The sequence below is a fragment of the Accipiter gentilis genome, chromosome 14, assembly GCF_929443795.1.
Source record: "Accipiter gentilis chromosome 14, bAccGen1.1, whole genome shotgun sequence".
NCBI lineage: Eukaryota > Metazoa > Chordata > Aves > Accipitriformes > Accipitridae > Astur > Astur gentilis.
Window position 1 is genome coordinate 861,885 of NC_064893.1, and position 27,794 is coordinate 889,678.

General features: G+C 49.9%; 1 protein-coding gene across 1 annotated transcript in view; it reads right to left on the reverse strand.

Moving 5' to 3' along the window:
* The window catches only part of TRIM71 (tripartite motif containing 71), a 57,060-nt gene extending 52,946 nt beyond the window's left edge, over positions 1-4,114 (reverse strand). Inside the window, exon 1 of the mRNA XM_049816753.1 lies at positions 3,208-4,114. Within this exon, the coding sequence (XP_049672710.1) occupies positions 3,208-4,101 (894 nt within the window). The 5' untranslated portion in view covers positions 4,102-4,114. The remainder of the gene's footprint in view (positions 1-3,207) is intronic.
* Positions 4,115-27,794: the final 23,680 nt, after the last annotated feature.

Below are 27,794 nucleotides of genomic sequence, written 5' to 3' on the forward strand. Positions count from 1 at the left end.
CTGTATGTACTCATAGCACACAACAGGTTACTGTTGTTTTACATGAGTCAACAGCTCAACTGAGACCAGAACCAGCTCAACTAAAAAGAGACTGCTCCAGACATCCCAGTAGAGAGCTGAAATCTGCATTTCTCTGCATTGAAAGGATATGCAACCATATTGATCTTGTCTTGGAAATGCTTATCTGTAGTCTTGTTTTGAGACTTGGAACACCCAGTAAGTAACCACCCACAGTGCTATTTCCCTCCTCACTTGAGGGAGTCTCAAAATGGGGGTGGAAGGAGGGAGAGTTATGGGGAATAGACAGTGCTTCCCAGGAGGAGGGGTGGAAAGACCAGAAAGGAACAGAACCAAAACAAGTGAAGTAGTGATGTTAGAAGAACAGGAGTTATGTTGTAGGTATAGAGGTAGAAAATAAGGGAGCCAGCTGCTTTGGCCCAGAAAAGCCCCAGGGACAGGGTCAAACTCCTTATAACTGATCTCAAACCGGGTGGATACATTCTGGGGAAGGGGAACTCCACATCGGAGAGAACTACTGTTCTAGCAGCTTACAGATGAGATCTGCCTGTGCTCAAACTTACCTGCATGACATTAGTCTGAGGAAATATCCTGCTCTGTCACCAGGTTTTCCCACTTACATACTGAGCAGAACCAGAGTTTATAACTACTAATATTAAGCTTCCATTCCAGCCTTGCATTTTAGGTTTGTTTTTACACTATTAGCCAAAAAAAAGTACTTAGTGCATCACTTAAGTACTCTCTTGGAAGGCTGCCTTTCTATTATCGTTCATTTTATGAGGCTGTAAATAGCATTCTTAGAATTAAACAAGCAATAACCCTCACAGTTTTGCAGCCACCCTTTCTCAAAAAAAATTGTACACCTCGCCCACATTTTTAGTGGAAGCGAGAAAGATTTACAGTATAAACTGTTCCCAACAGTCATAGTATCTCTCAAACATTTCCCCTTAACTGAGTAATAGATACTTGCAAATGCTGATCAGGCACACCCACATTAAGGAACCACCAAAATTCACTAATCAAGAACAGTAGTAGATCATTAATTTACAGAATAAAAGCCTTTCTCAACAGGAGCTGAAACTTGAAAATGCTCACTTGTTTTAAAGCAATTTCTAGGTCTACAGGACACAAGGACACCCAAAACTAATCCTAAGAGACATGTACTCTTTTTTCAATGCACACTGTTGAAAATAAAATTAGTTATGCAAAATAAACAAGCTTTTTTAGAAGTCACTACTAGAAAAACCGTATAGTTTAAGCAAGGCTAGAATGTCTTTTTTCCCTTTGCAATTTAAGCTTTTAAGTCTACAAAATCCCTTGGAGCTCCTGCCCCAGCTACTCTTCACCAAGTGGTGGAGAATACATCTGCTTTAGAAGCTGGGTATTCTACGCTATGACCAACACCCCTCCGCTGTTTCATTTTACACACTTCAACAAGAAGTTTTGTTGTACTAACACAAGAACTAGAAGCTTTTTGGCCCATACCACAAGTCCAAAGTTATACTCCAAAATGAATGCAGAAACATAGCTTTTTTTTTAGCCTACTAAGAATACCATGCTTCATTTCATTCTGGCATTCAGTATTACATATGTTCTTTAGGAAGCCCACTAGCAGGAAGATACTTAGATACCACAAAAAACTGTAAGCAGCCCAACTGCCTTAAGATTGCTGGGGTTTTTTTTGTTTGTTTCATTTTTGTTTATTTGTTTTTTTTAAACTTCCTTGCCCCTCAAGCACACCCCACCCCCAAAAATTAATTAAGGTTTTTCTTTTTCCACAAAATTCATCCTTTGTCTTGACTAGCAACTTTAAGAAACAGAACAAGCTCTTCCAGAGCTTTGTAGAAAACTATTTCAGAGGTTCAACAGCATTGGAAGAGATAAGGAAAAAAAAAAAAAAAAAAGACAAAGGCATCACCACACTTCACTAGGCTAAACGCCTTCATCTATCAGTTAAGCAAGCATCCCACAGAAAACTCAGTACTACCCTGTCCTCAGGCAGGTTTTTCCCCTGAAGTGGCTTGCTGTGCTGTCGGATTTCATACTGGGAGGAAACTACCTCCAATACTGAAGTTACTGGAAAATTCCAGCAAAATCCCCCGCATTGACCCCCCCCAGAGCAGAAAGGGGGGGGGGAACAGCCATTTTCCAGTTCCAGATGAAAATCAAGTTTCAAACTATCACAGCAAGAAACTATGTCCCAATGAAACTTAAGACACTTCCAGCACATTTTGAAGAAGCCGCAGCCTCTTTTATATCTCTGAAACAATACTTACGATCATCAGAAACAAAACTTGTGAGCAAAGCTTTTTAAAAGAAGACTATGTAAAGCAAGTTCCCATTTTTGTGTGGATAAAGTTCTCGTTTGCACCAGAGAGGCAGCTAAAGAGCTACCCAAAAAACAGGAGACGTAGCCAGTATAGGCAAGGGTGAATGAACATCTCTGCTAACTTTGACTACCTTTAATAAAAAAGTCCTTTGCTCGTTAGAGTTATCTGCCTTCTATTTATTCGTTTGTTGTTTGTTTTGGTTTTGGGGGTTTTTTTCTTTGACAGGTTACACGCCGAACACGGTACAAAACAGACTCCACGCAGTAATTTTAACTCTGCGTTAGAAACATTAGGAGCCTGGGGGACTCCAGACTTCTCTCGCTCTTATCTCCACGGTCTCGCCGCCCCTCGGTACGCGCACGACAAGCTCCCCCAGAAAGACAGCGCCCACAGCAGCCCCACGCCCCCGCCGCGTTAGCGGCTTCCCGCCGCGCACGGGCAGCCCGAGGCTGCGACGACCGCCTCTCGGGACAGCGACTCCCGCACCTCGCAGCGGCACAGGCGCATCCCCAGCTCACCTCCTCCTCCTCCTCCCGGGCGGCGGCGCGGAGCGGTGCCCGGAGGGAGCGGAGCGCCCGGGGACGACGCCACCGCCCCACCGCCCGCCCTCCCCCGGCCCGTTAACGGCTCCCGCCGTACCCACCCCCCCCGAGCCCACCCCCGGCCCCCGAGCCCCGCGGGGCGGCCAAGACCCGAGGGCCCCCGCGGGCGGAGGAAGCGCCGCGGCCGCTCCCCGCCGCCGCCCGCCCCTTAGGGCCGGCCCGCCCGCCGCGAGGGTGCGAGGCGGGCGGGGGGGCCCTCTGGCGCCGGCCAGGGGCCGGAGCGCGGCCGCCCCCTCCCGCGCCGCGCTCTGTCTTACCTCGTCGTCGTGGTGCTGGCAGTAGCTGGCCCGGTCGGGGAAGACGGAGAGGATGTTGTAGGGCGAGGCGGGGAAGGGCGGGCTGAGGGCGAGCGGCGCGGCGGGGCCGGCGGCGGCGGGGGCGGCGGCGAAGCGCTCGATGAAGTGGTCCTTGGTGAGGCGGACGCGCTGGTGCGCCCGCACGCAGTTGTCGCACAGGTGTTCCTGGCAGTCGAGGCAGCGGGAGCTGGCGGCGTTGCCCTCGTCGCAGGAGCTGCAGCGCGGCTCGCCCTGCCGGCTGTGGGGCCGCCGCAGCAGGAGCGCCGCCGAGCCGCCGCCGCCCGAGGAGGAGGAGGAGGACGTCGAGGAGGGCGCGGCCGAGGCGGCTGCGGCGGCGGGCGAGGAGCCGGCGGCGCGGTGCGGCGGCGGCGGCGGGCGGCCGTGGTGGCGGTTGTTGCCGCCGCCGCCCCCCCCTCCCGCGCCGGAGCCGGCGGCGGGACCGGCCCCGGCGGCGCGGCCGTTCTTCTGCTCGTCGGCGGCGGCGGCCACGACGACGACGTCCAGCAGGTTGCTGAGGAGGAAGTTGGAGGAAGGCAGCGCGTCCATGCCCGAAGGCTCCGAGATCACCACCTTCTGGTCGCAGATGGGGCAGCGCAGCTTGAGCGCGTCCCCCGCGCCGGGGTGCCGCTGCGCCTCCAGGCACTGGCGGCAGAAGGCGTGCAGGCAGGGCAGGACGTGGAGCCGCCGCGGCGGGCCCCCGCAGGAGGAGCCGCCGCCGCCGCCGCCCCCGGAGGAGCTGGAGGTCTGCGAGGAGGACGAGGAGGTGGAGGAGTTGGAGGAGAGGGGAGCCGGCGAGCCGCACATCTCCTTGCACAGCGGGCAGATCTGGAAGTCGGACTCGGGAAACGAAGCCATTTGCGATGGGCCTGACTCCCCGATGGGGCGGCGAGGGGGGTAAAAAAAAAAAAAAAAAAAAAAAGAAAAAAAAAAAGTATCTCCCCTCCCTCACAAAAAAAAAGCCAACGGCAAGAAAAACGGGGGGGAGGGTGGTGAAACACAGGAGGCGGGGGGGGCGGCGTTTGGAGCAGCGCGGGGAGAAGGTAGTTCTGCAAGCGGCTTACGAGCAAGCTGGCATCGATCAGTCGTTTTGCCAAGTGGGATCGATTGGCCGGTTTTGCAAATACGGTGTCATCGATCCGACGGTCCGCAGGGAGCTGGATCCTCGCCTCGTACCTCGCTGCTGCCGCTGCCGGGCTTGCTGCTGCGGGAGGCGGGGGGGGGGGGGGGGGGGGGGGGGGGGCGTATTTTTGGTATCAAGGTGTAGCTGTCCCGTTCTCTCTCAGCAAATGGATCCTCTCTTCCCTCACATGTACTTAACCCCCGATCCCCCGTTGCATTAGACAAATTGTATCGATTCCCAGACGGCTCGATACCTCACACAGTCTTCTCATTTCCCCCTTGGGTCAGCAGTTTGACAACGTGGTTTGGTTACTTGTCTTCTTCCTAAACAGAAAGTGCATGGGCGCCAATCGCCCGATCCCCACCGCATCCAGCGGGGACCGGACCTCTGTCCACCGGGGCTCGGCTCCGGTTCCCACGGCCGCAGGACCGGGTCGGGGCGCCGGGGCGGCAGTGCAAGTCCCTCTTGGCCGGGCGGGGAGGACGCGGGTGGGGGGCAGCAGGGCTTTAACTCAAGTTTCTCTCTTTCTTCTTGGGGCGTTGGGTTTTTTCCTCTTTTCCTTTAAACCTGTGCTTGTCGGGGGGGAAGGGGAAATTTCGTTTCAGTTCCCCCCTCCACTTTTGCAATCCAGAGCAGCTCTAGGAGAGAGAGAGGCACTGAAACACAGTGGCCAGGCAGACTTCTCCGGCTCCAGTCCTCCCCCGCCGACGCCTGCTCCACCACCGCATGACTGGGGGGTGGGGATGGAGGGCGGCGTTGGTGCCCACCCCACCGGCAGAGGCTCGCGCTGGCGGGACGCAGAGGAGCAGGAGGAGGTGGCAAGGGAAGGAAGAAGAAAAGGGCTCCGGGGACGGCTAAGAGCAGCAGTCCCCTCTCGGGAGTCCCGGCTCCCGGCGGACGCCTTCCTTTCAGCGGGGCTCCCCGCGGAGGGCAGCGCCGAGCCCGGAGCGGCCCCGCCACACGCGGTGCCCGGCGGCTCTCCCGGCCGGCGGCGGGCCGCCGGTCAGTGCCGCGGGCTCGGCGCGGCTCGCACACGCTGCGGCGGCCGCGGCCGGGCAGAGGAGCAGCGGCAGGTCCCCGCCGGCCGCCCTGAATTATTCATGGGGGGTGTATTATATTCGCTCGCACAAATTGGAGCCGCTGTGCAATGCTATCCGAGAGCGCTACGCTCGCTGGCCCCCTCCTCCTCCTCCTCCTCTCCGGTTCTCGCTCGCTCTGAGCCCCTGCAGCGCCTAGGATCACATTTCCTTTGTCATCTCGCCTCTTCGCGTGGTGTTTTATTGAGAAAACAAAAATAATATAAAACCCGAAGAGGGGGGGGGGAGGAGGGGAGGAAAAGCAGCAAAACCCGAGACGCCCGCCTCCCCCACGATCAGCCGAGCCGGAGACCACCGGCCCCCGGGGGGTGAATTAGCAGGAATTACTCACTGATGCGGCAGCACCGTCCCGGGCGGCGTGGGATCCGGGGAGAGCCATCGCGCCGGGCGCCTTCCCCCTGCCTGGCGGGGTGCGGAGGGGCAGAGCCGGGCGGCCCGGCCCTCAGACGGGGGGCGGGAAGGGAAGGAGCTCGCTCGCTCGCTGGCTCAGGGCGCGGGGCAGCGCATGGCCCGCCTCGGCGTGGCCCGCAGGGCTGGCGGCGCTGGCTGCGGCCCCGCTGCGGCCGCCGGCACTGGGGCGGCGCGGCGTGCGGGAGCCTTTTAAGCTCCGACGGCGCGGGCTGACTTCCGCCCGGCTGCGGGGGGCGGCCGGGGGGCGGCGGCGGCGGGCAGGAAACATTCGCCCTCCTCCTGCCCGACCTGCCCCCATCCGCCCGCACTCGGCCCCCGGTTCTGTGATATCGCCGTTTTCGGCGCCGGTGGCTCCCTCCGCCCCGCTGTGGTTGGACGCGCGGCGGCCGCGGCGATCGCCAGCCCCCCCCCCCCCTCCCCTCCCGCCCTGCTCCGGCGTGAGATGCGAGCGGGGGCTGCGGGGCCGTTCTTTGAAAGCATCGGGGCGTTAACGCAGCTTTAACCGTGCAGCGCAGCCGCTCGGTGGATTGTTTTCTTACGCCCAGGCGCGGGGTGAGCGCCGGCTCCTTTCCGCGCCGTTGCGGTCGCTGCCGGGTCTGCCGTGCCCGGGAGGGCGAGCCCGAGCCTCGCTGCTAGCCACGGGCAGACGTTTCCTCTCCCGTAAACTGTGACGCGGTGAAGTTAGCAAAAATTAGCCGCGATGCCATTTGCACTGCTGCGAGACCGAAGCTGGAGGAAAAAACGCAACAACTGTCTCGTTTTAATGAAACGCCTCGCGACCAGCAACGGCTAAAAGGAAAGTTTCGGCTGCAGCATGGCTGAGCGGCCACCCTCTTCTTTCAGCGGGGCTTGTCCTAGCGAGGGAGGACGCATAGCATTTTACCCTCAACAAGGGAACTGGAAATGCTGGAAAGTTTTTTTAGAACGTGAAACTGGCTTGGGGATGGGAAAGCCAAAAAAACAATAATAGGAAAAGGAATAAAAATAGGAAAAGGTATGGACAGATTTGTGAATGAAAGCATCTGTAAATAAGGAAAATAAACTCAAACCAAGCTAGTCATAAGTAACGATTGTGAGTTTTCAGGAACACCACAGAAAAGGAAAACAGGCTATTAAAATACATTGAATGGTGTTCCTCCTCTGTTTAGGCCTTAGACATAAAAGTAACTAATGCTATTTAGGCCTTAGACGCACCAATAGCGCTAATTTAAATTGTCTACTTAAAAATAAAAATGTCTTCTCTCTTCTGCTGACAGATACTACACACGGTGATGAGCCATGCCCGTGAGGATCTCCCACCAAAAGCCCTTCAGAGAACTGAGAAACTCAGGAGCGCTAACGTCCTTCTGCAAGACCAAGCCATGGGAATCACTGGTGAAGTCCGTGGGGCAACTAACATGCGTTAAGTTGTAAGCAACCAGGAATATTTATTATGCCCCTCAGTAGTATATTCCGCTGAGAACTTGCCTTATGTATCACTAAAGGATTTGGTTCGGGGGCTGTGTTCTTTATATTACATATCCATATGTTCCCATTTGAGCATGCAGGTGAAATCCACCACAGCTTTGACTAGCAGAGGTTAAAAAAATCATCGAGCCTTGCCTCAGCTCTGTTTGGTTGTCCTGTGGTTGCCGCAGAGGGTTACGGTTACGATGCTGCGGAGGTTGTCCTTTTCCAGATGAAGCCAGTTAGCTGTGAAGAACAGTAACTCCCCAAACAACAAACGCGGGGCTGATCTGTTTGGTTTCCCAGATAACACTTTCCACTAGCTCCCTCAGTAGACACCAACATCTTTTGCGTTCAGAAGTATTTTAATGGGGCAGAAATTCCCAGATGCATGTCTCCAGGCATATCTGACACCCCTGCCTTCCTCAGTGACAGCTGTTTTCTTTCCAGCAAAGAAAGAAGAGGGGAATTCTGCGCATCCACGCTTCAAATGGCTCTAACGGGTTCACGAGGCTACCTATAGGCTGTGGAAGGTCCTTTTTGCTGACAGGATCCACTGTATTTGTGCCAAAGCTTCCAAACCTCATTTACAGCTTACGCCCTCCCTGAGCTTGTAAAAGGCTATAAGCAATTCACTGTCTCTGAACAGTGGGTCCTTATTCCCCAGCTGTCATCCTTGTATTTGAGCACCTCTGTCTTTCTAAATCAAAGTCCTCCTTTTCTTCTTCCTCCACCACCGCCAAAGGAATGCAACATTTTGAGGCTTCCTCTGATTATGGATGGCTTTCCGTCTTCGTTACAAGAAACACTGAAATAAAGCTAAAAGGAATACACCGACATACTCCCTTCTGAAACATTAGCTGCTGCAGCACTTGTGTGCTCAACTACACAGCAGATAGCACTGTGCATTTTTCTGCTTAGTGCATTGACTTGATGGTTTTCGATCCAATTAACTTGTTCTGCTACAAAAAAACCTCAGCTCTCCTCAAATAGAGCAAAGCCTCAATATATTTCATTTGTTTCTTAAGCCAGCAAACACGTGGGTGAGAAACAGCATGAGGGCGATAGGTAAGGTACGAGAGGCTTCTGGTTCCTTGGTAGACAGCAGGATGAGAACTTATTTTTGTGATTTTTCCCTGGGAAGCTAGTGCTTCACATTTACCCTTTTTGTTTCTTAAAAACAAAAGAACAATAGCTATCCTGGTTAGCAGGGCTATTGTCCCTCTGTGCCAAATAAATGAAATCTCACTGCTTACGTGAGTGTCTAAAGCATTTCTCTGCATTCTGCTCATTCTCCTTTGTGTCGCTCTGCTGAGGTTTCTCGCATTTATTCCCTTCTCTCCAGTGTTTTTCACACCCATTTCTCTCATCTTTCTTTTGTCCTCCATTCATACACTGTTGCTGGTCTGAATTTGAAACGGTGTCATTTGTACTAAAGGCAAGCCCATCATTTACACTGTGTTGAAATCATAATTGTGTCAAGATCACATCAGAACTGTGTTAAAACATTAACCGTTAAAACATTCTAACAATGCTAAAATCTGTGCATGACTGGCCAGATCTTCAGAGACACCTAACAAGCATCAAAATAACTCTGAAGATATGGGCCAACTTCCACCCAGTTGGAAAATCTCTATTTGGCAACATTTGTCTGTCCTTGACTAACTGCCCAGACACTGCAGCTAAAGTATGCATTAAAAATACTTTTTTTTCCCTTTTCCCCTTATATTTCAGTGGAAAATAGGACATCGGGGCAGAAGACTGCACCTGAGTCATTCTCTAGCATCTGCTTCCAATGTCGGGATGTGCTTTCCACTGTCTGTACTTGGAAGCTTCATTTGCTTAAAGGAAAGCATCTGCTTTCCACCAGCAGCACAACAGGACAAACAGAATGGTGTTCCTGCCAAAAGCAATACAGCTGGAAAAGCCAGGGGTCTGGAGGTTAAAAGCTTTGTTAAATAGAACCAGGTACAGTAATCGTGGGTTTGGGGATATTTTACTGTAATTTTAGAGGCAAACATTCACATAAGGATCTCTGCCCTATACCACCTGCATGAAATGGTCCAGCAGCCAGACACTGTTTGCCCTGCTGTGTTGAGCGCTAAGACAGTGTGCAAGCTCAAAGCTCAGCAGGGCTCGTGAACAGAAGTCGCTGAGTAGCTGGTACAGGTCCCTGAACGTGCACAGGTAATAATAAACCTGTAGGACTGAACTTCTCTCATCTTTGTTGCTGTTTTACACCTAAGGACCCAGAAAACATTTTCATTTCCAGTATTGCTATACCAAAGAGGTCCATGGACATAAAAACCCAAGACAGTGGTTCATCTCTTCAAGTTCTGCGTAGTATTTTCTAGGGATTATAAAGACCTAAAACTCTCCCTGTCCTGGTGCACCTGAGAATCCCCTTCCCTCTTTATTTGTTAGCAAAGAGGCAAGAGACACAGCATTGCATCCTGCTTGGATCTTTGCCTCCCATGCTCAAGAATTCTACTAGTAAATCAGTGTACGAAGGGAACATTTCCAACAGGTCTATCCACAAGGAAAGGCTTCAGCAAGACCTTGATGCTGGTGTAGTCTTTAGGGATTTCACATTTGTCAAATAGTGCCAGATAAATGCTGTTGTTTTTTAGCTCACTGTTAGCAACTTATTCATTACACTCAGAGGAATATCCGTGGGGTTTTTTGGCTTTTACCATGACTGTATTCCATGGACAACTGTGCCGCTTAAGCCCAGCCACTTTAGCCCTGATTTGTGCTTTTTTTTTTCTTTCTTCGTTTTTCCTCTTGCGAGCACAAACTTTTAAATTTGCCTCAGATTCCAAATTTGCCATGCCTGCTCTTGCATACTGACTCTCGCTCAACCGTATATCTGTCATTGGATCCATTAGTAAGTACAGTAGTAAGTTCAACTTTCTGCATGTGTTGCTGAGCTTCCTGTATGGTATGCTGGATCTTGAGCAGGGTGGAGGGTTGGGGAGCAAAGTAAGTGTTGTCCCCATGGTATAAATCATTGGGAACTGGCTTGTTCAGCATATTAATTCAAGCTTTTGACACCCCCTCCTCCAGCCATCCATCTCCCCTACAGCAGGGTCACCTTGAGTTTAAAGATGTGCTTGTTAGGATGTGATGGGATCCAGAGGGGAACAGAGACAGCCTCCCCTATACACGTGTGCAAGTGAAATCTATAGATCTTGTTGGTGTGCATCTTTGCATCTCTCTGCCCTTCAATGGCTGGCTTTGGGAAGCAGGGATCTTGCACTCAAGGAGCTGACATTACTTTTAACCCCAGAGACGTGAGTAGGTTTAGGGATTGCTCCTCTTAGTCTCCACTCCCAGAGAGAAGTAAACCCCTACTGTCTTGCCTTACAGCACTGAGCTCTGTAAGCAACTGATGCAAAAGTGTCATTTTCACTGCTATTGATAGAGTCCCCCAGAGCACCTTTATGCTTAAGCCTTGCTCTAGCTCTCCTGCTACTTGGTATGCATCTGAGAGGAAACTAAATGACCTTTCTTTTCTTTTTTTCTTGTGCATTCTGATAGATTCCTTCTTCCTTTCAGAAATTCTGGCTGAAAATAATCCATTTCTGACCACGTAGTGGGATTTAGCATCACAAGGACTTTTAGCACCTTTATCTCCCAGTGACTGCATCTCTAAAACCAGTTTCCTCTTCCAGACGTCTCAAGTCTCTCTCTGTTCACCATCTGTTCAATCAGATTTCTTGTTAGACTAAGTACCTATGTTGGCTTTAATCTCTAATGGTGACAGTGAGACTATTGCCCTCCAGGATGGGCTCAAGGCCAGAAGATGCAAATGTCTGTTCTTCTCCCCCGACTCTACCCTTACCCTGTTATCACAGCTTTCAAATGTGATGCCTATCATTAAGAATGGTTTAAATCCAGGCTTTGACCCACAAGAAGTGACTTCACTGACTGGACATTGGACTTATGCAAAAACTGGTGCTGGAGTAGTATTAAAGGCTCTCAAACTCACCTTTACAAAACGTCCCATCAGATCACTTTTCCCTTCAGGAAAAGCTTGGCAGAATAGACGTGTCTTGTAAACGTGCTCTGCAGGTCAAGAAATGCAAGCTCTGAGCAGCTGGAGGTAGAAAGCAGGTGCCAACATTATGGGCTAATAATTGCAAATGTTTTGTTATTAGCCTTCCGTTTCCTGACACTGCTGCTGCTCCGACACCTCACTTCGCATTTATCCTCTCCGCACAGTTAACTTGGCTGTAACTCAAAAATCCACCTTACCTTCGTTCTTGTTCACATCCACAAGATCCTTTTACTCAGCTGGGGGAGTGCTTTTAACTGCAAGAGGTGGTATACATTAATGCTTAAGGGAGAATGGCTTGTCAGCTGCTAACGCTTCCCCACAGCTGTGTAAACTCTGGGCGTGGGCAGCTGTTCTCCTCCAGATCTGGCTGCGGGAGCTGGGAAGCCTGGCACCCTCAGCTATTCATTACCAGCCCCCAGTTCAGCCCCTAAACTGGGACGCGTGACTGTCCCCTAACACGCTGCAGCACCGCGATGGCTGACCTTGTGCCTGGAAGGGGGAAGCGCTCATGTAGCCTGTTCAAAGGGACACTGTTGTCTTCCATCTCTTCGGCTGGTTGCAAAGAGACATCATCTCCATCTTAACACTATCTGCGTCCAAGTGCTGCCTGTCTCCTTCTGCCTCCTTGTCGTTCCCTGGGGGACCCGGACAGACCACTTATCCCTCAGGGCCATGCAATGTAATTCCCTGAACACCAGCAAACCACGACCCTTGGAAAGCAGCATGCGCCCTCAGATGATTTTGTGTTACGTGCAGCACTAATCCTGACCTGCATTTGGGAGCTGCTCTCTCCCGCAGCTGCTCTGATCAAGGCAGGTCAGTTCCAGAGGTATAAATTGAATGCTGAGAGAGAAAAGTGGACGTATTTCTGCATTGTCCTTAGCAGGAAGCAGGCTTTGAGCTCATCTAGACCTGAAATGTTTAGGGTTTTATATGTTGAAACCAACAGTGGTCAGGGATGGTACATGCAAAAGTAATATGCACCTTTATGAGAGCATATGAACAAGCAAGCAGCCATGCAGGGTGATAATCAAAGTTTCTGGTTCATGTGAGTATTTATTGTCATTATAATTGCATTTCCTGCAGGGAAAGCTGTAAGATGGACTCAGAGGAAGCTTTTGCTACCTTGCATCGTGCAGTTCCTCCAGACTCAGGTTACAGGATGAGGCTGTTGTGCGCTCACGGGACGTGCAAGAGGTTGGAGTCTCAGATCCTGGCTTCTCTGCAAAGGCTCTGGGAACATGAAGTGATCCATGAAGAGACCTTTCCCCTCCTTGCTGCTCCACGAGGGAGCTTTCCCTGGCAGTGGGAGCGGGAGGCTCTCTCCCCTCCTACGTGGGACCCCAATGGCACCCGTGCCGTCCTTTGTAAAAGCGGACTTGCAAAAGCAGCCCAAAGCCCCTCTCGCGTGCCGTTGGGAAAACAGGCGGCTGAAACCCTTTGGGTGAGAGCCTCCTCCCAGAAAAATGCACACCCCAAGGAGCATTTCTCAGAGGCTATTCAAGGTCCCTTTGCAGTGTGCCTCTTCTCCGTGTGCAGAAGGACCCTGCGCCTGCTGGTGTAAATCCTTCCCAGTATACCTCCACCACAGGAGCTATAAATAGGCTGGGGGATAAGACAAAGGGAAGCTTTCTTAAAATGGAGGATTCCACGGATCCTGTTTGCAGGAGCGGGAACTTTAAAGGGAAGGCAGGGATTCAGGGACATTTTAAAGCTGTTGGTTTGGCTGGTGGTGTAGGTCTCGGAGAGGGGAACGCTGTCACTCAGAGGATCTTTTCCCTTTTTCGCTTTACTAAAGCAGGGTGTTGTTTCTCCTTTCAAATAAAACCCACGTACATTTACGATGATGGATGGCTGCTGGGAAGAGAAGTTTGTATATCTTGTTTGCTAGCCGCAGAGCAGTGGAGTTGCGTTGAGCCTGACAGCCCCTTTTGTGAACCACTGCCTGGCAGTACAGATGCTCATTTGTTTAAATAAAAGCAGCCAAGGGGCTTGTGTGGTCTCCGCCGTGCAGACCCTACCCTTCCTTGGTGTTTCACAGCTACCGGCCTTTGGATGCTACTGCAAGCTGGAGAAGTAAAAATAAGGAAGGAGGGAGCGAGCCTCAGGAAGCCAAATCAAATGGCTTCAAATGGCGGTAGCAGCATCTCAGGAAGCTCGCCCAAGGTGGTGGGGTGCAGGGCAGGTGAAGAAGATCAGAAGCGTAGGAAATCAGGGAAACAGATGTGGCCATGCCAGGCTTCAGGGAGGGAGCTCCTGAGATCTGGGGCCGGCATTCCCATGCCTTCCCATCTGGCGGTGAAGGAAATTATGTAAAGTGGAGGGGCCAGGGGCCCCCCTTCTCTTTTTTTTTTCCTTCTTCCAATTCTTTTCTCCCCTCACTTCCCATGATGCAATTAAACAGCCATTGCTGACATCATCATGTATGCATGCTGAATGCAGCCATTGTGTCTCAGCTGTGGTGCTGTACTATATATAGATTAGTTGCCAATCTCTGCTATGTATCAGCAGGGAAGACACCCAAGGAATTAAGAGAGCACTTGCACTGTAGGACTCCTGGCTTTTGTCCTGTGGTCTCAAGACATGATGGGCTATACAGTGGAACTAGAAATAATCAAAGATAAGTAATTTGGAGACCGAGCCAGGAAACTTTTGAAGGATTGATATGCAGCAGTGGTAGGAAAGCAGCCTTCTAGGTTGTGATGCATGAAGCAGGAACATAATTTGACCCACGCATGTTGCTAGCTTCTTTTATGTAAAAATAAATGGTTAGTCAGTAATCCTCCCTTGCCAGTCTCTGTGCCAGGCAACATTAGATAGCTGCAGATCCTGCTTCCTTGGCCTTAGGTAGATGGAGGAAAGACTTCTACCTGGGAATTGTTGTTTTGGTCTTCTGGGCACCTGAGGGGACACAGTCAGTGTGCACCCCACAATCCAATGTACAGAGACCAAGCAGAGCAGCCAGTGCCTGTCTTGGCACTGCCAGTGACATGAAAGGGTAAGCGTTTGGGAAGGACTGCTGCTGCATCTGCAGCCACCACATACCTGGGAATCTCTTCCACGCTGAACCTGTTTAAGTGATCTTGCCAGCAACTATGTTAGGGCAATTTGGTTTTGTGTATTTCCAATGGCAGGATTTTCTTTTGCAGCAAGACAGCTCCCTTAGCTCCTTCTGGCTTCCTCCCACCCAGCCCTTTGGCAGGAGGTGACAGGAGGTGGCTGAGCCAACCTAACAGCTCAACACTTCAGAAAGGGGCAAGTCCTGCTCCTTCCTGCTAGCTCCTGCTCTTTGCTGCTCATCTCTGGACACCCGCAGCAGCTGACAGCAGGGGCTGATGAGTGCTCAAGCAGAGGAGGTGGTGGAACCAGGGAGCTGGATGAGCAGGAGAGGGTTGGGGTCCTTGGAGGTAAGCAAACCCTCCCTGTTCTGCAGCGAGATTGACTCAGACAACAGACAATTTGAGGGTGTAAATTGACCCTGAGAGGAAAGCTTTGATGTTAGAGGCTTTTTTTCTTTCTTGTTGACTTCACTCCAGGCCAAATTCCAACTAAACTGTGGCCACTAGCAGCTTTCTCAATCACTTCATGAAGTCCCATACCAAGGTGATGAGACCCACTGTTGCTGCAGCCCCAGGCACTCACCTTCCTGCCCTTACGCTGCCCTTGGGCCAGTCACAGGGTCTCTGTTACTAAGAAGTGTTCAGGTCTTCACTCAGTAAATGGTACTTTTTGTTGCTCTGGCTCTTGCTAGGCATTTAAGAATAAGCCAGGTAAAAATGTTTATTTCTTGTAGTTCCCGCAAGAATGTCTGTTGCATTGGTAGCAGGCAGAGAAAATGCTACCGGGGTGTTTTGAAAATCTTCAGGGATGAAGGTTCCCCAGCCTCTCTGTGCCCCTGCTCCCACCTCTCACAACAAAGGCTTTCCCTTACGTCCAGATAGGATTTTCCTTCCTGCAACTCCTGACTGCTGCCTTGTGTCCTTCCAGTCTTCTCAGGCTGAATAAATCCAGTTCCCTTAGCTTTTCTTCACACATCCCACTCCAGTCCTCTAACCATCTTAGTGACCCTCTGCTGCACTTGCTGTCATATATCCATACCTTTCTTGCACTGGCAATCCCAAACTGGACAGCATATTCCAGGTGCAGTCTCGCTACTGCTGAAAACAGGGGAAAGATCACTTCCCTTGACCTGCTGGTTACACGCTTGCCGATCCAACTCAGTCTGGAGTTAGCCTTCACCTCTGTGGGAGCACACTGCTGGTTCGTGTTCAACCCATTGCTCACTGGGACCCTCAGGTCCTTCTCTGTAGAGCTGCTGTCCAGGCAGCAGGTCCCCGCCTTTGCAGGGAGTTGCTCCAGATGAGGTGCAGGACGTCTTTGCATCCGTCCGTGCTGAATGTCATGAGGTCCCTGTTGCCCCATTTCTCCAGTTTGTCCAGGTCTCTGAAGAGCAGCCCTGCTCTCCAGGGTAATGACATCCTTCTGCTTTGACATTGTCTGTGAACTTACTGAGGAATTGTTCTCTCTCATTGTGCAGGTCGTGGTTGATACTGGTGTAAACCAGTTCTGGCCTCAGTATTGACCCTGAAACTCACTACTCATAATTGGTTGCCAATGGACTCTGAATCCATGACCACTCCCTCTGGAGCCTAAGCATCCAGACAGTTTTTCACCCACTTTCTGGTCTGTTCATGCAGCCCATATCGCCTCGGTTTGGCTACAAGGATGTTATGGGAGGCCATGGTGAAAGCCTTGATAAAGCCAAGGAAAGCGATATCCACTGCCCTCCTCACCCCTGCAGAGCGGGTCACTTATTCCATCAGGAGGGCAGGCAGGCTGGTCAGGCACACCTTGTCCCTGGAGAACCCATTCTGGCTATTCCTAGTCACTGCCCCGTCCTTCATGATGTGGACACAGACCCTCAGGACTTGCTTCGTAATTTTCCCAGGCACTGGATTGAGTCTGACCAGTTGGTCCTTCCCCAGATTCCCCTTCCTGCCTTTTTTTTTTGAAGGCAGCAATCTTTCTCCAGTTATCAGGAACCACTCCTGGTTGCTATGACTTTCCAGAGATGAGAAAGTGTGCCCTTGCAGCGACATTGGCCATCACCCCCAGCACCCTTATGTGCATCCCCTCTGGTCCCATGGAGTTGTGTGTACTCAGCTCTGTGGTCCCTAGCTCGCCCCTCTTGTAGCATGGGGAGAGCCTCTCTCCCCTAGTCTGTGGAACTGGGCTGAGACCTTGCCAATAAAACTGAGGCAAAGGCGGCACTGAATGAGGCTTCTCCAAGTCCATCATCAGGTGTCAGCTAGGTAGGAAGCTGTGTGCCAGGGCACATCACAGCTTGGTGGGCTTGGTGCCTGCCTCATATGCAAGCCAGGAGATTAGATGTCATTTAAGTACAGAGCGGGTCACTATAGTTCTTGCATGACCAGATGAACCCTGCCTTTTTCTTGGATAGCAGCTAAAGCTGCTGCTGCAGAGTGAAAACATCTCAGTTTATATGGACTGTAAGTTGGCATGGCACCAGGTCTCTCCCCAGCACCCAGCCCTGACTCGCTGTGTGCACCTGATGGTGGGGGACAGCAGAGTGGTCCCCAGCATAACTCCAAGCTATTTAGCATGTTTCTAACTCTGAATTTGGGACAGCTTAATGCCCTTCACCGGCAATGGTGTGTATGCATGTATGGCATTTTCCATCACGGCCAGGTGTGCTTTGCACTTACCCAAGCAGAGAGCAGAAACAATATCATGTTTTATGTCTCACCAACCAGATCCAAACAGGATAGTACATGGGCTGACACTAACGGCAGACCTCAAGTCAGGCATCGATCACCAGATCAAACACAGAGCTGGTTGAAGCTGACGGATGTACAAAGCAGCCTTCAAGTAAGATAAAAGGAGCGAGTAAAGATCCCTGTGCAGTGTGATTGCTACTGCTGTAGAAGCCACCACCCACGGCATCACAGCGAGCACCAAGCAGCCTGGGGAACAGCAGCCCAGCAAAGTGCCAAACACTGCTTTTGGGGGACAACACAGGACAGTGTCAGTTAATGTCTGCAATTAAAATTGCAGTACTTGTGCAGTTTGTCCAATGACCAATCCATGGTGTTACAGTCTATTTTTCAGACAATTGAAAAAAAATCACTGTATTGGGTGTAGAGATGTTCCTCAAGTGGACAAAAAAGACACATTATCCTACACCACTGCTATAGTTAGTAGCCTGATGTGTTTCCATTTCTGCTTGTACTTGCTAGTCCTTTTAATTGCATGTATATTGCAGAGTGAATGAGAGGCACAAATTTGGATATGTGAATCTGGTCCAGTTTAAGCCCTTCTGATGTGGCTATCTTCACCAGTAAAAACAAAGGCATCATCAGAGCAGACAGAAAATACCATGGTATTTCTGGAGGTATGAGGGAATGCTTTGTATTTCATGGATGCAAAAAGTATTTCTACTTGGTAATAGATAGCTATGCTGGAACAGATTGTCTTTCAGTTATTGTCTTTTTAAATCCCAGATATGGAAAACCTGTATTTTTTTAATTGATTTTGTATCTTTTCTTGATATAGCTTGATACAGCACCCTAAAAGCATCCACCTAACCGGGTAATTATATTTTGGTTTTGAGACAGAAATGTTTTAAACTTCCCGTAATGTTAAACACCTCCCAGAGATTCTTTGACTATTGGCCAAAAGCTTGACGGGAGGATGATTGACTACATGACTGTCAAAACAAAACTCCCAGAGCACTGAGCACCCCTAGGAAACTGGGCATCTCAGGAAAATCAAAACACCCAATCCTGACAGCAGGAGCTGAGAGTTGAGGTAGCATCTGCCCTGCCTTGACTGCCCTTGAGCACCTTGCCATGTTGGCCCTGGCAGGTAGCTGCTCTGAACTGAATTCATATATTTGTCTTTTAAGAAGTTCTGTTAGACTTTTATTCTCTGACTGCGCAGATCCAAAAGTTAGGAGAAAAACTGGTAAAAACTCTAGTTCCTCAGCAGTGAAACAGAAAAGTGCTACCTTTTTGCAAAGCCCGAAGTGCTGATTCTCGCCTGACATGGTAGGCCAAGGGTGTCTCCAAAAACTTGTAAATAGCTATCTGATCCAGGCAACAGTGATCTGCAATGCTATGAAGCTGTCTCTGTTTCTTAGGTTTCTGATGCAAGTGCCTTGTGTAATACCTCAGGCTTCCAGGTATAGGAACCGCGGCCAGCCCATAAGGCTGAATGCATATCTTATCCACCTTGGGGCCAAAATAGCCTGACCTTTAGATGATCTTCGGAAGATGATGAATAACGTATTGCATCTCCCAGAAGGCTGATTTCTGCTCATATAGTAACTGACAATTTTCCTGACATCAACTTTGTCAGCCTGTAACTTTTTGAAAAAGGTTCTGGGGTTATTGAGGGGAAAAATCTGTAACGGGGAGGAAGGACCGCTTCAAAAAGAATCAAAAACTATTGCAGCCATCAAATGGAAGTGACTCTTGGGACAGCCCTGCCATCACGCAGTGCCTGCAATGTTGGGATTCTCCTGAGCACTATAAAATCTATCAGAGAAGAAACACCAGCAGGGCTGGAGAGAGACAGCAGGAACCGAGGGCTAGGAGAGCACTTCTGAGGAGTTAATTAGTGTTGTGTCAGTGTTTGTGGGTAAGTAGACCTGTGAGCAAGGGCATATATTTATGAGATCATTTAGAAATTCCCAAAGAAGCTCTCTTCGTTGGCAAATGGCAGTACCAAGCCAGCACTGACACACATACTAGCTGCTATGAGAGATAATTTAGATGTCACTCGTTACGGAGAAGGCATTATAGAAGAAAGTCCGAGTCCTTTGGGTCAAAGAAATCTCCAGGACTGCTTCAGCCTAGCTGCCTGCCTGCCACCTCCAGCCATTTCCCGCTGGGCTGGGGCTGTCCCCAGGAGCCCAGGGGTCCCCAGGACAAGCTGGGTCTTGGCAAAAGCATCTCCGTGCGAGGGGACTCCCTGCAGGTTGTGGATAAGCTCCCTCCCATGCAAGGAAACGCTTGTCTCCCTCTGCTCTCCCTTCTCCTGCGGTTGCCATTAAAAAGGCCCAGAAACAGCAGCCTCCCATCATGAGTCACCAAAGTGACTTTTAAGTCCAGAGGGAATTTTTAATGTGATTTAATGCTTAGAAGTTTACACCTGTTTGGGGATGGGTAAAGCTCCTAAGCCCCGCTTTGGTGCTTTTGAAAATGCTGTGCCATGCCAATTAGCTGCAGACCTGTTTGCAGGGTAAGAGTGATGCTTCTTGAGTTTCCCCTGCTTTTCTGAGCTAGACCATTTCCTGGGAGGAAGCCCTGCAAAACGCCCGAGCTCTCACCCTCATAGCACAGCATGGACATTGTGGTGGCAGGAATAGGCCATGCTTCCTTCTGGTTTTTGGGCAGTGAGGCTCTTTGATGCTCTGTCTTGGTCCCCTTGTCATCCTTCTTGGTGCTCACCAGCGCTCCACTGAGCTGCCTACCTGTTTGCTCTAGCCTGGTGCTCACAGCAAGGTTGGGGTTGTCTTAAATGCTTTTAATAGCAGGGTGGCTGCTATTAAATGAAAATACACCTCTTAAATGAAAATACATATTTAGATATGGCAAATGCCTTAGCTGAAGGGCCTTTTGGGGAACAGCTAAGTTGCAGGGAACCACGTTTTCTGCCAGCATAACTTCACTGGAGCCAATGCAACCTCCCAAAAAAGCATGCGTGCAGGGGATCGTATCCATCAGCAGGATTGGATCTACTTGGAAATAAAAGCACAGACTTCTTTTAAAACATAATAAAAAACGTGCTTCTCTATGACTTATTACATATTCCTTATGCCTAAGCTGACACCACTAGTGTTCCTTATGTGCTTTGCTCAATTACAATCTTAAGTACTTGTATGATTTTAAGCACCTGGAGAGCTTGGCTGGCTTCACTGGGTGCTGTTTGTGTTTAACCTGATGCTGGGGTTACGCTGCAGATACATGCTACAGTCTAACCAGGTAAAACTACTGGTTTTGACTAAAGCGTGTTTGGTCTCTTATTTCTCATGGGGTTTTATTTTCCGAGGTGGTTCTCTGAACTAAGCATTGCTCCAAGACCTTCTCTATGCCTTTGGAAGATAACATCCATCTTGTTGAGACTTGCTGCTTAAACCACGTGGGACTGAAGGGCCGTTTGACTTGCCAGCCTGCCGCAATCCTTTAGCAGCTTGGATGACAAAGCAGGAGCTGTGGCTCCCAGAGTCTGTGCTGCTCTGCAGAGAAGCTGAATGCTTAACTGGAGGAAAGCAGGGATAAGGGAGGTGGGAATTCAGTGTCTCGTCACCGAGGGCAGTGGGTAGGAGAGCAGCTCCAGAAATAGGTCTCTGAGCATACCAAACATTTACGGGAGAAGATTGCTGAATGTAGCTCGCCCTGTTCCCCTGACCAGTGAATCTGTACTTACACCCCCCGAGGTCAGGGTGGGCTCCCATTGCTCTGCTGCAGGCTTCATCCACCTGGCTGAGCTCAGGCTGGGGCAAAGCCTGATGCTGGGGAGGGGTGAGGTGGACACGAAACCTTTCTCCACTGCTCTTCAGCCAGCATCTTCTATTGCAAGGAAAGATGACAAATTGTTTGTTAAATTATTTAAGATATTACTGACCGGTTATGAATTATTCAAATGTTTATTACTTACCATTTGGATGGCAACTCAGCACAGAAAATCACAAGCCTTTCAAAAAACTTGAGGCTGGCCGTGGCTTGCCAGACATGCTGGGGACTCAGGGGTGAGCCGAGGTGGTGGGCACAGCAGCATCTGCTGCAAGAAAAGGCACGGCTGGAGCCTGGAGAGTGTTGTAGCCTGCGCTGCTGCAGATGGCTTTGCCCCTGGTGCTGCAGTCTCACAATGTCCTGCCACTCCTCGCAGTGCTATTTTTATTTAATATTTGCATGATGGCAGTGCTAGGACCCCTTTCTACCATGTGCCATATGAACATACCACAGAGACAATCATTGCCCCAATGGTTTGCTCCCTATTACTGTGTTTTTCTTATTAATTAAACTATCTTTAGGCAGGAGAGGACACCACTAAAGCAAGAACATGCTAATTCTCATCAGCAAATGCACATGTTTGTTTCATGGTTTTGCTCTGTTGAAGATACTTGAAGTTTTTTATCCTGGCCCTTTTTCCCTCCTTTCCAGCCTCCCCCATGTTTTGGGGTTTTTGCTTTCTGTTTTAATTTTCCCATTCCTTGAAACTGTAATCATGTGCTGATCATCAGGACTTCTGTTCAATGCATACTTATCCTTTGTGGTCACCATTCAAGAGTTGGAGATTAGTGATCAAAGAAAGCGTGTACCTTATCTTCCAATGTTATTTTGAGAAAGACAAAGCAAGGAGATAAAAGCAGCCCGTTTGGACATGCAGCTCTGCTTAACAATACCTCCACATCAGTGTTGAGACAGTCAGGATTGGGCATGTGGTTAAAATATAACCCATTGGAGCAAAAATTCTGCTAGTAGTGAGTTCTGAATACATAACATGGCTGCTAAAAAATGAGAAGAGCTTCACAATTACACTTTCAGCTGATCAAGATGAGTTTGATTTGCAGGCATACATACATCATGGCATCCAGCATCCACAAGGTAGTCAGCAATTGCTGGAAATCTCTGAAAGTGTTTATGAATACAGTCAGCTGAATATGTTTGTCCTTGAAATGCACTGTTTCTTATTTAGTATCCTGTGTTCATTTTTCCTCCCTTGCAAACATTTCAGTCATTCAGCCCAGGAACTGATTAAAACACCCAGTAAACACAGTACAGATGTCAAAGTGAAAAATTCACAAGCTATTCATAACAAGCCATCTGCTGAAAATAATTTGTCTAAACTATTTGGGGAAAATTTACAAAGTAATGAAAACGCTCAGAGATATTTGGGAAGATTCTAATTACCAAAAATCAAGAGAAGGCCTAATGATATGTTTTGGATAGAACTGCAATCTTTACAGCTCATTGCAGGATTTGGGATAATAAATGCTCTTTGGCTTGCTGTGCTAAGTACTGGCTGCTCAGTTTTGAAGCACGTAAACCTGTTTCACATTCATGACTACTCTACAGGAACGAGCAGTTTGGGGGTAGTCTGTGGTCTGATTTATATTCCCAATGGCCAAACTCCCACTCAGGCTATATTTGGACTACATCAGAAATCCAGCCTTCAGAAATTCAAACCACCCAAACAATAACATATAGTTTTGCTCAAGAAAAGGCATACCTAACCTTCAACAATTTTTCATTCAGGTAAGTCATTGTTTCTTTGGCCGTTCAAACTGTTTCACTAGTGCTGTATCCCAGCTTTCAGAGCTCCTGCTGAGTCCCGGAGACAGGCTCTTTCTTCTGCCGTGGCCCCAGGAGCATGTTTCTTCATTCTCTGCATCTCTTCTTTACCTTGGTTTAAACACTGGTGCTTTGACAAACACCTGAGTTGGCTAAAGTGATTTTTTTGTGTGAAATGCAGATTCAGGCCCCTGTGAGATATATTTGCCGGTAGATCAGAGATCTCGTTTTTAAACCACGAGCCATTTCCTGAAGAAGGCTTAAAGTGAAATAAGAAAGAAGGGAAAAAGATTAGTATCTTCAGGGGACATTTTCCAGCACATCACTTAAATTCTCCTCCCCAGCATACAGACTGAGTAAAGGTTAATCCTACACTGTATAAAATCCCATACAATCCACACTCCCTCAATACACACATTTCCAGGAGGAATTCCTCTGACTGAGCATAGTGGGCAGCCACACAGAAAGGTATCTCAGAGCTTAATGGCCACAAGTCAGTGGAGATGTAGGTCCATCAATTTCCAGTGGATATAAAAGTCACACAGGGACATTGCTGCTGGGCACGTGTGGGATGGGGGCTTCCTTTGTGGGGGGACCATGTGGACCAAGAAGAAAGACCTCTCTGGAAGCCCACACCAAGAGGCGAAGAGCTTTCACTCTGGGATTAATGGGTCCGGGGTCAAACAGATAGGTAGGTACTTAATGAATTTTTCAGTAGGTGTTACATCTGAACTCTGTACTTACTGAGTCGTTCCCATGTCCTGTTGCTTCTTTTCTTTGGAAACTGTCAGTGTAAGTACTCTAAATAGACTGAAATATCCATGAGTGCAGCCTGTTGTTGAACTTTACCAATGATGAACCCAGGAAAATTTGTTTGATGTTTGCAGCAAGAACTTGCTTCCCATTTTCAAGTGACTTTTGATATTGCAGTCCCAATTATGTACTTTTAAATAGAGATGAGCTAATGCATTTTCCAGCTGCTCTTGCCACTATCCTGTGTTTGTTGATAGTTGCCCATCTGCTCCTTGCCAGCTTAAAAATAAACATCCACAAGTAATATGAAAAGATGTTAATCTAGAGTATTATCCTGATGCTACTCGATTCAGTGTTTTCCACCTAAATGTTCATTCCATTCCATAAAAACCATGAAAAACAGGCAGTAGCTCGTGTTACCAGAGGGACAAAAGGAACTCCATAAAATGTTGCTGCCAAATTAAGAGCTTCAAAACCTGCGTTAGCCTACTTACTTCTCTTGCTCTCTTGCCTTTTATTGGCGTACTCTGACACTCGGATCCGCAAAGGTATTTGAGTGACAAACTCTCGTTCAATCCGATGGGAGTAAAGCACCTAGGTACTGTCACAAAGGCTTGGTCTGAGGGTCTGCGGCTTTGCATCGCGCATAGCCCTGATGGGGGCTTTGGCACATGGCGTGACTCTCACGCCGGGCCAGCATTGCCCGGCGCCATAGCCTGCACTTTCGATGCAGGGGAGACGACGGGAAGCCAGGGAGCACCGCTGCAGGTCTTTGGGCAGAGCCCCTGTGCCTTTCTTTCGCCGGCGGTGGGGCCGGGAGATCACGCACTGGAGACCAGTGGTCGCAGGGCGCTCGGCCTGCTTTAGGAGGCAGACATCAGACGGGCCAACAGAGAAGGCAAGGCGGGAGCCAGGCGATGCTCTCGGGCGGGGTGCCCGCCGCCTCGCCGGCTGGCCGGCGGGAACACCCCCCGCCTCTCTGCGCAGCCCCTCGGGGAGGGGGGCTGCTTCGCTCCCCGCGTTCGCCGGTTCCCTGGATGAGGTGGCGGAGGGCGGCCGGGCGGGATCAGCTCCCGCAGCCCGCCGGGCAGGGCGGCCCCGGCTGCCGGCGGCTCCCGCCCTCCCGCCCTCCCTTCCCTCCCCTCCTCGGCGGCGGTTTCGGCGGGGTTCGGCAGGACAAGAGTGGCACCCAGCGGCTGGTGACTCCATCACAGGGATGCTCCCCTCGGCCCGGCCCCGGGCCGCGGAGGAGGGCGACCGGCGGCTAGCGCTGCCCAGACTGGGCCCCGGTGCGGAGCGGGACACGGCCGGGGCCACCGCCGGCCTGGAGGTGGGTCTCCAGCCCAGGACTCCCAGCCTCGGGAAGGGCCTGTAAACTGCCTTTTTTTTTTTTTTAATAGGAAACACACACACGAAGGAGTGGCAGAGGCCCGAGGAAGCCGGCGGGAAGGTCTGGGCTTGCTGCTGCTGGGGGTGGGGTGGGGAGAAAGGGAGCTACACGCGTTGGGACCTTTCTCTTGCTGTTACAAACCTCAGAGAGCAGGGTTTCTCCACCCGCCAGTCTTGTCCTGAGGTAGTCCCGCCAAGATGGCGACAGCGGTGCTGCAGGGTTGGATTGCATGAGGCAAACCTCGACTTTCTCTGCCAAAAAGATAACTGGAAGAGCAGATGAAAAATCTACCGGACTCAACTCCAATCCCAGCCAGTGGCATTTTGGTGGAGTTGCTGGGCCCACCAGAGTGCCTGGGGTGGTAGCACTGCGCTGAAAAAGAGATTTTTTTGGCAAAAATAATACAGCCCACCACCTTAGAGTAACAAAGACTGCATTAATCGTGCCTAGCAAGTAATGGTCTTCATGCTCTTGTGAGCCAGCCCCAAAGCCCACAGCAAGCATGGGTAGTGTCTGCTGCAATGCAGCCATGGACGCCCATGGGCCACCAAGCCCAGCCAGGAGGGAGCAAACTGGAGAGCAGAAGCCAGCCTGACACTCACCTTCCTCCTCCAGGTCTGATCCAGAAGACAGCTCCAACAGAAACAGTGCCAGGCTCTGCCAGTTTTACTCCAGCTGAACTCCTAGAGCAAGTGGATCTTAACCCTACCCCTGTTTAGGGCATTGAACATTGCTGTCTGTAAGAAAAGGCTGTTGATAGGGATGATCCAACTGTGGTTTTGGAAATGTGATAAATAGATGGTGCTCAAGTGGCTGCATTTCAATAGAAGTGGAGTTTGGTGGAAAAAATATTTTAGGAAAAAAACCCTGTATTTATTATTGTTTTTAATCCTTTTAGCATGATTACAGACCGGGTAGACAATCTACTTTTCTTGTGGTGTAAAAGAATCCTCCTAAATGAATAAAATGTGGGATATGTTAGAGCTCAGCTTAAAACCTAGAAAAAAGAGAAAAGAAACAAACAGAGAGAACACAGGCAATTCCCCATCTCAGCTCTCACTGCCATCTGAGAATTCGTGGTTGGGATCCTATGAAAGAACAACCCCTGGTGGGACAAGAATTAAAATTAGAAGAAGAAGAAAAAAAAAAAAAGAGATACAAAGTGACCCATGAAACCTAGCCCAGAAAGAAGGAGGGCCACCAGAGGAAATGAAGTTATGGGTATGTTTGGAGGGAGTTTGTTTTCTCAAAGCCTTCCGTTTCACTGCAGCTGATTTAAAAAGAGGGTTGTGTTTCAGCAGCAGCAGTTGTAGGAGTGCAAGAAGGGAGCCTGATGCCTTGGCCTTTGCCGGCACGCTTTACATGGAGCTGTTTCTGGGCCCAGACTCAGAAGCTGTTCCTGGCACCGGACCCAGAGGAGAGGCTGCCCTTTCACTCCTGCGAACCAAACAATGCTGCACAGGGGCAGCAAGGGTGTCCCTTGGCCTGGCTGCAGACAAACATGCAAGTTTGTTGCCCAGCAGTTTTCCCTACTTGGAGAAATGGTCAGCAGTGACGCAGGCCAGTGCCTACCAACACATTGATTTGAACAGTGCAAGAACCGAACCAGATTTCATGTGCTGAGGAGCTAGTGCCATGCCATTAAACACTTTCACATGATAAACACTTGCAGAGTTGTCATTCACCCATCAGCTCAACTTCTTCCCTCTCAGATTAGGGCCTTACAAATATGCCTGTTTGCTTATTTTTTTTTATTTCTTGCCTTCGTTGTAAAGACAGCAAATCACCAAAAAACACATCCTTTTTTTTCAGGAGAATTCACCTATTCAGCTCACTTACTGTCTTGAAAACATCTCTTGGAGGACACCTGAGGAAGCCTTCACAGAGCAGAGCTGACCTTGAGGTCCAATACCAAAAAATTAGCCCCAAGCTGCTGTTCAGCACAGCAAATTCCCACAAGGAGATTGGGGATGGAGGTAGGAGCAGAGAAGGGGTTTGCTCTGGAGGACATGGGCTCCCAGGGCAGAAAGCCAAGCATGCTGTATGGTGGTGGTGGTGAGACAGCTCTACTCCTGGTAGTAACCTCAGTGCAGTCAAGATTTCCATGTCGTGGCTAAAGTGTTTTTTTCCTCATGGCCAAGTGTTTGTTAAGCAATGCCCTGACTGCCTGTTGCCTGCCTCTCCTAAACACACCAGACAATGGGAGGGGCAAGACACGAAGCCAGGTTCAAAAATCATGTTTTAGCAAATTCAGTGAAAATTTCACTCCTTCTGCAAGCATACCTGGCCACGCAATGCCCTCCATTCCCCCAGGCTGGCTGTTTTCTAAAGTCTGGGGAGTCACAAACTGCTAGCAGCAACACTTTTCATCTCAAAGTGCTTCTCCAAGCGGGCCACATCTGAGCTGCCCTCCACCTCTGGGGCACGATCTCAATGCCCGTCACAAACCTGCTCTCCTCAGGGCAATCCCACTCCAGCCAGCAAAACCTCGCTCCTCCGCAAGCTCCCTCTTTTACCTTCTTCTTAACCACAAAATGCTTCCCTTCTCTCTCCCCGTCGAGAAACTCTGGGGACCGTGGCAAGAACAAATGACACCTGGAGATTTTGTAGGTCTTTGCTGGGTCAGGAGGCTTGGACTGAGAGATGGTCCTGCAGTGGTGGCTGGATGAAGGTGTGGTGATGCCTGCTGCTCCATCTTTCCTGGTTGATGGCAGGAGCAGCCACCTTTGTTTCCTGGTGCCCCAGGCTCCAGCCCTCCTCAGGGGTGTGATGGGGGTCCATGATGTCCAGTGATGTCAACTGGAGGTTGCTAACACCATCAAGCAAACACATTTCAAGGGATGGTTTAAATAGATAAATTAAGGGGAAGTTCCTGCTTAGCAAGGGTCTTTACGCTTGAAATACTGGTACTAAATATGTCTGAAAGTAGCGGTGTGGATAGGGAAAAATAAAT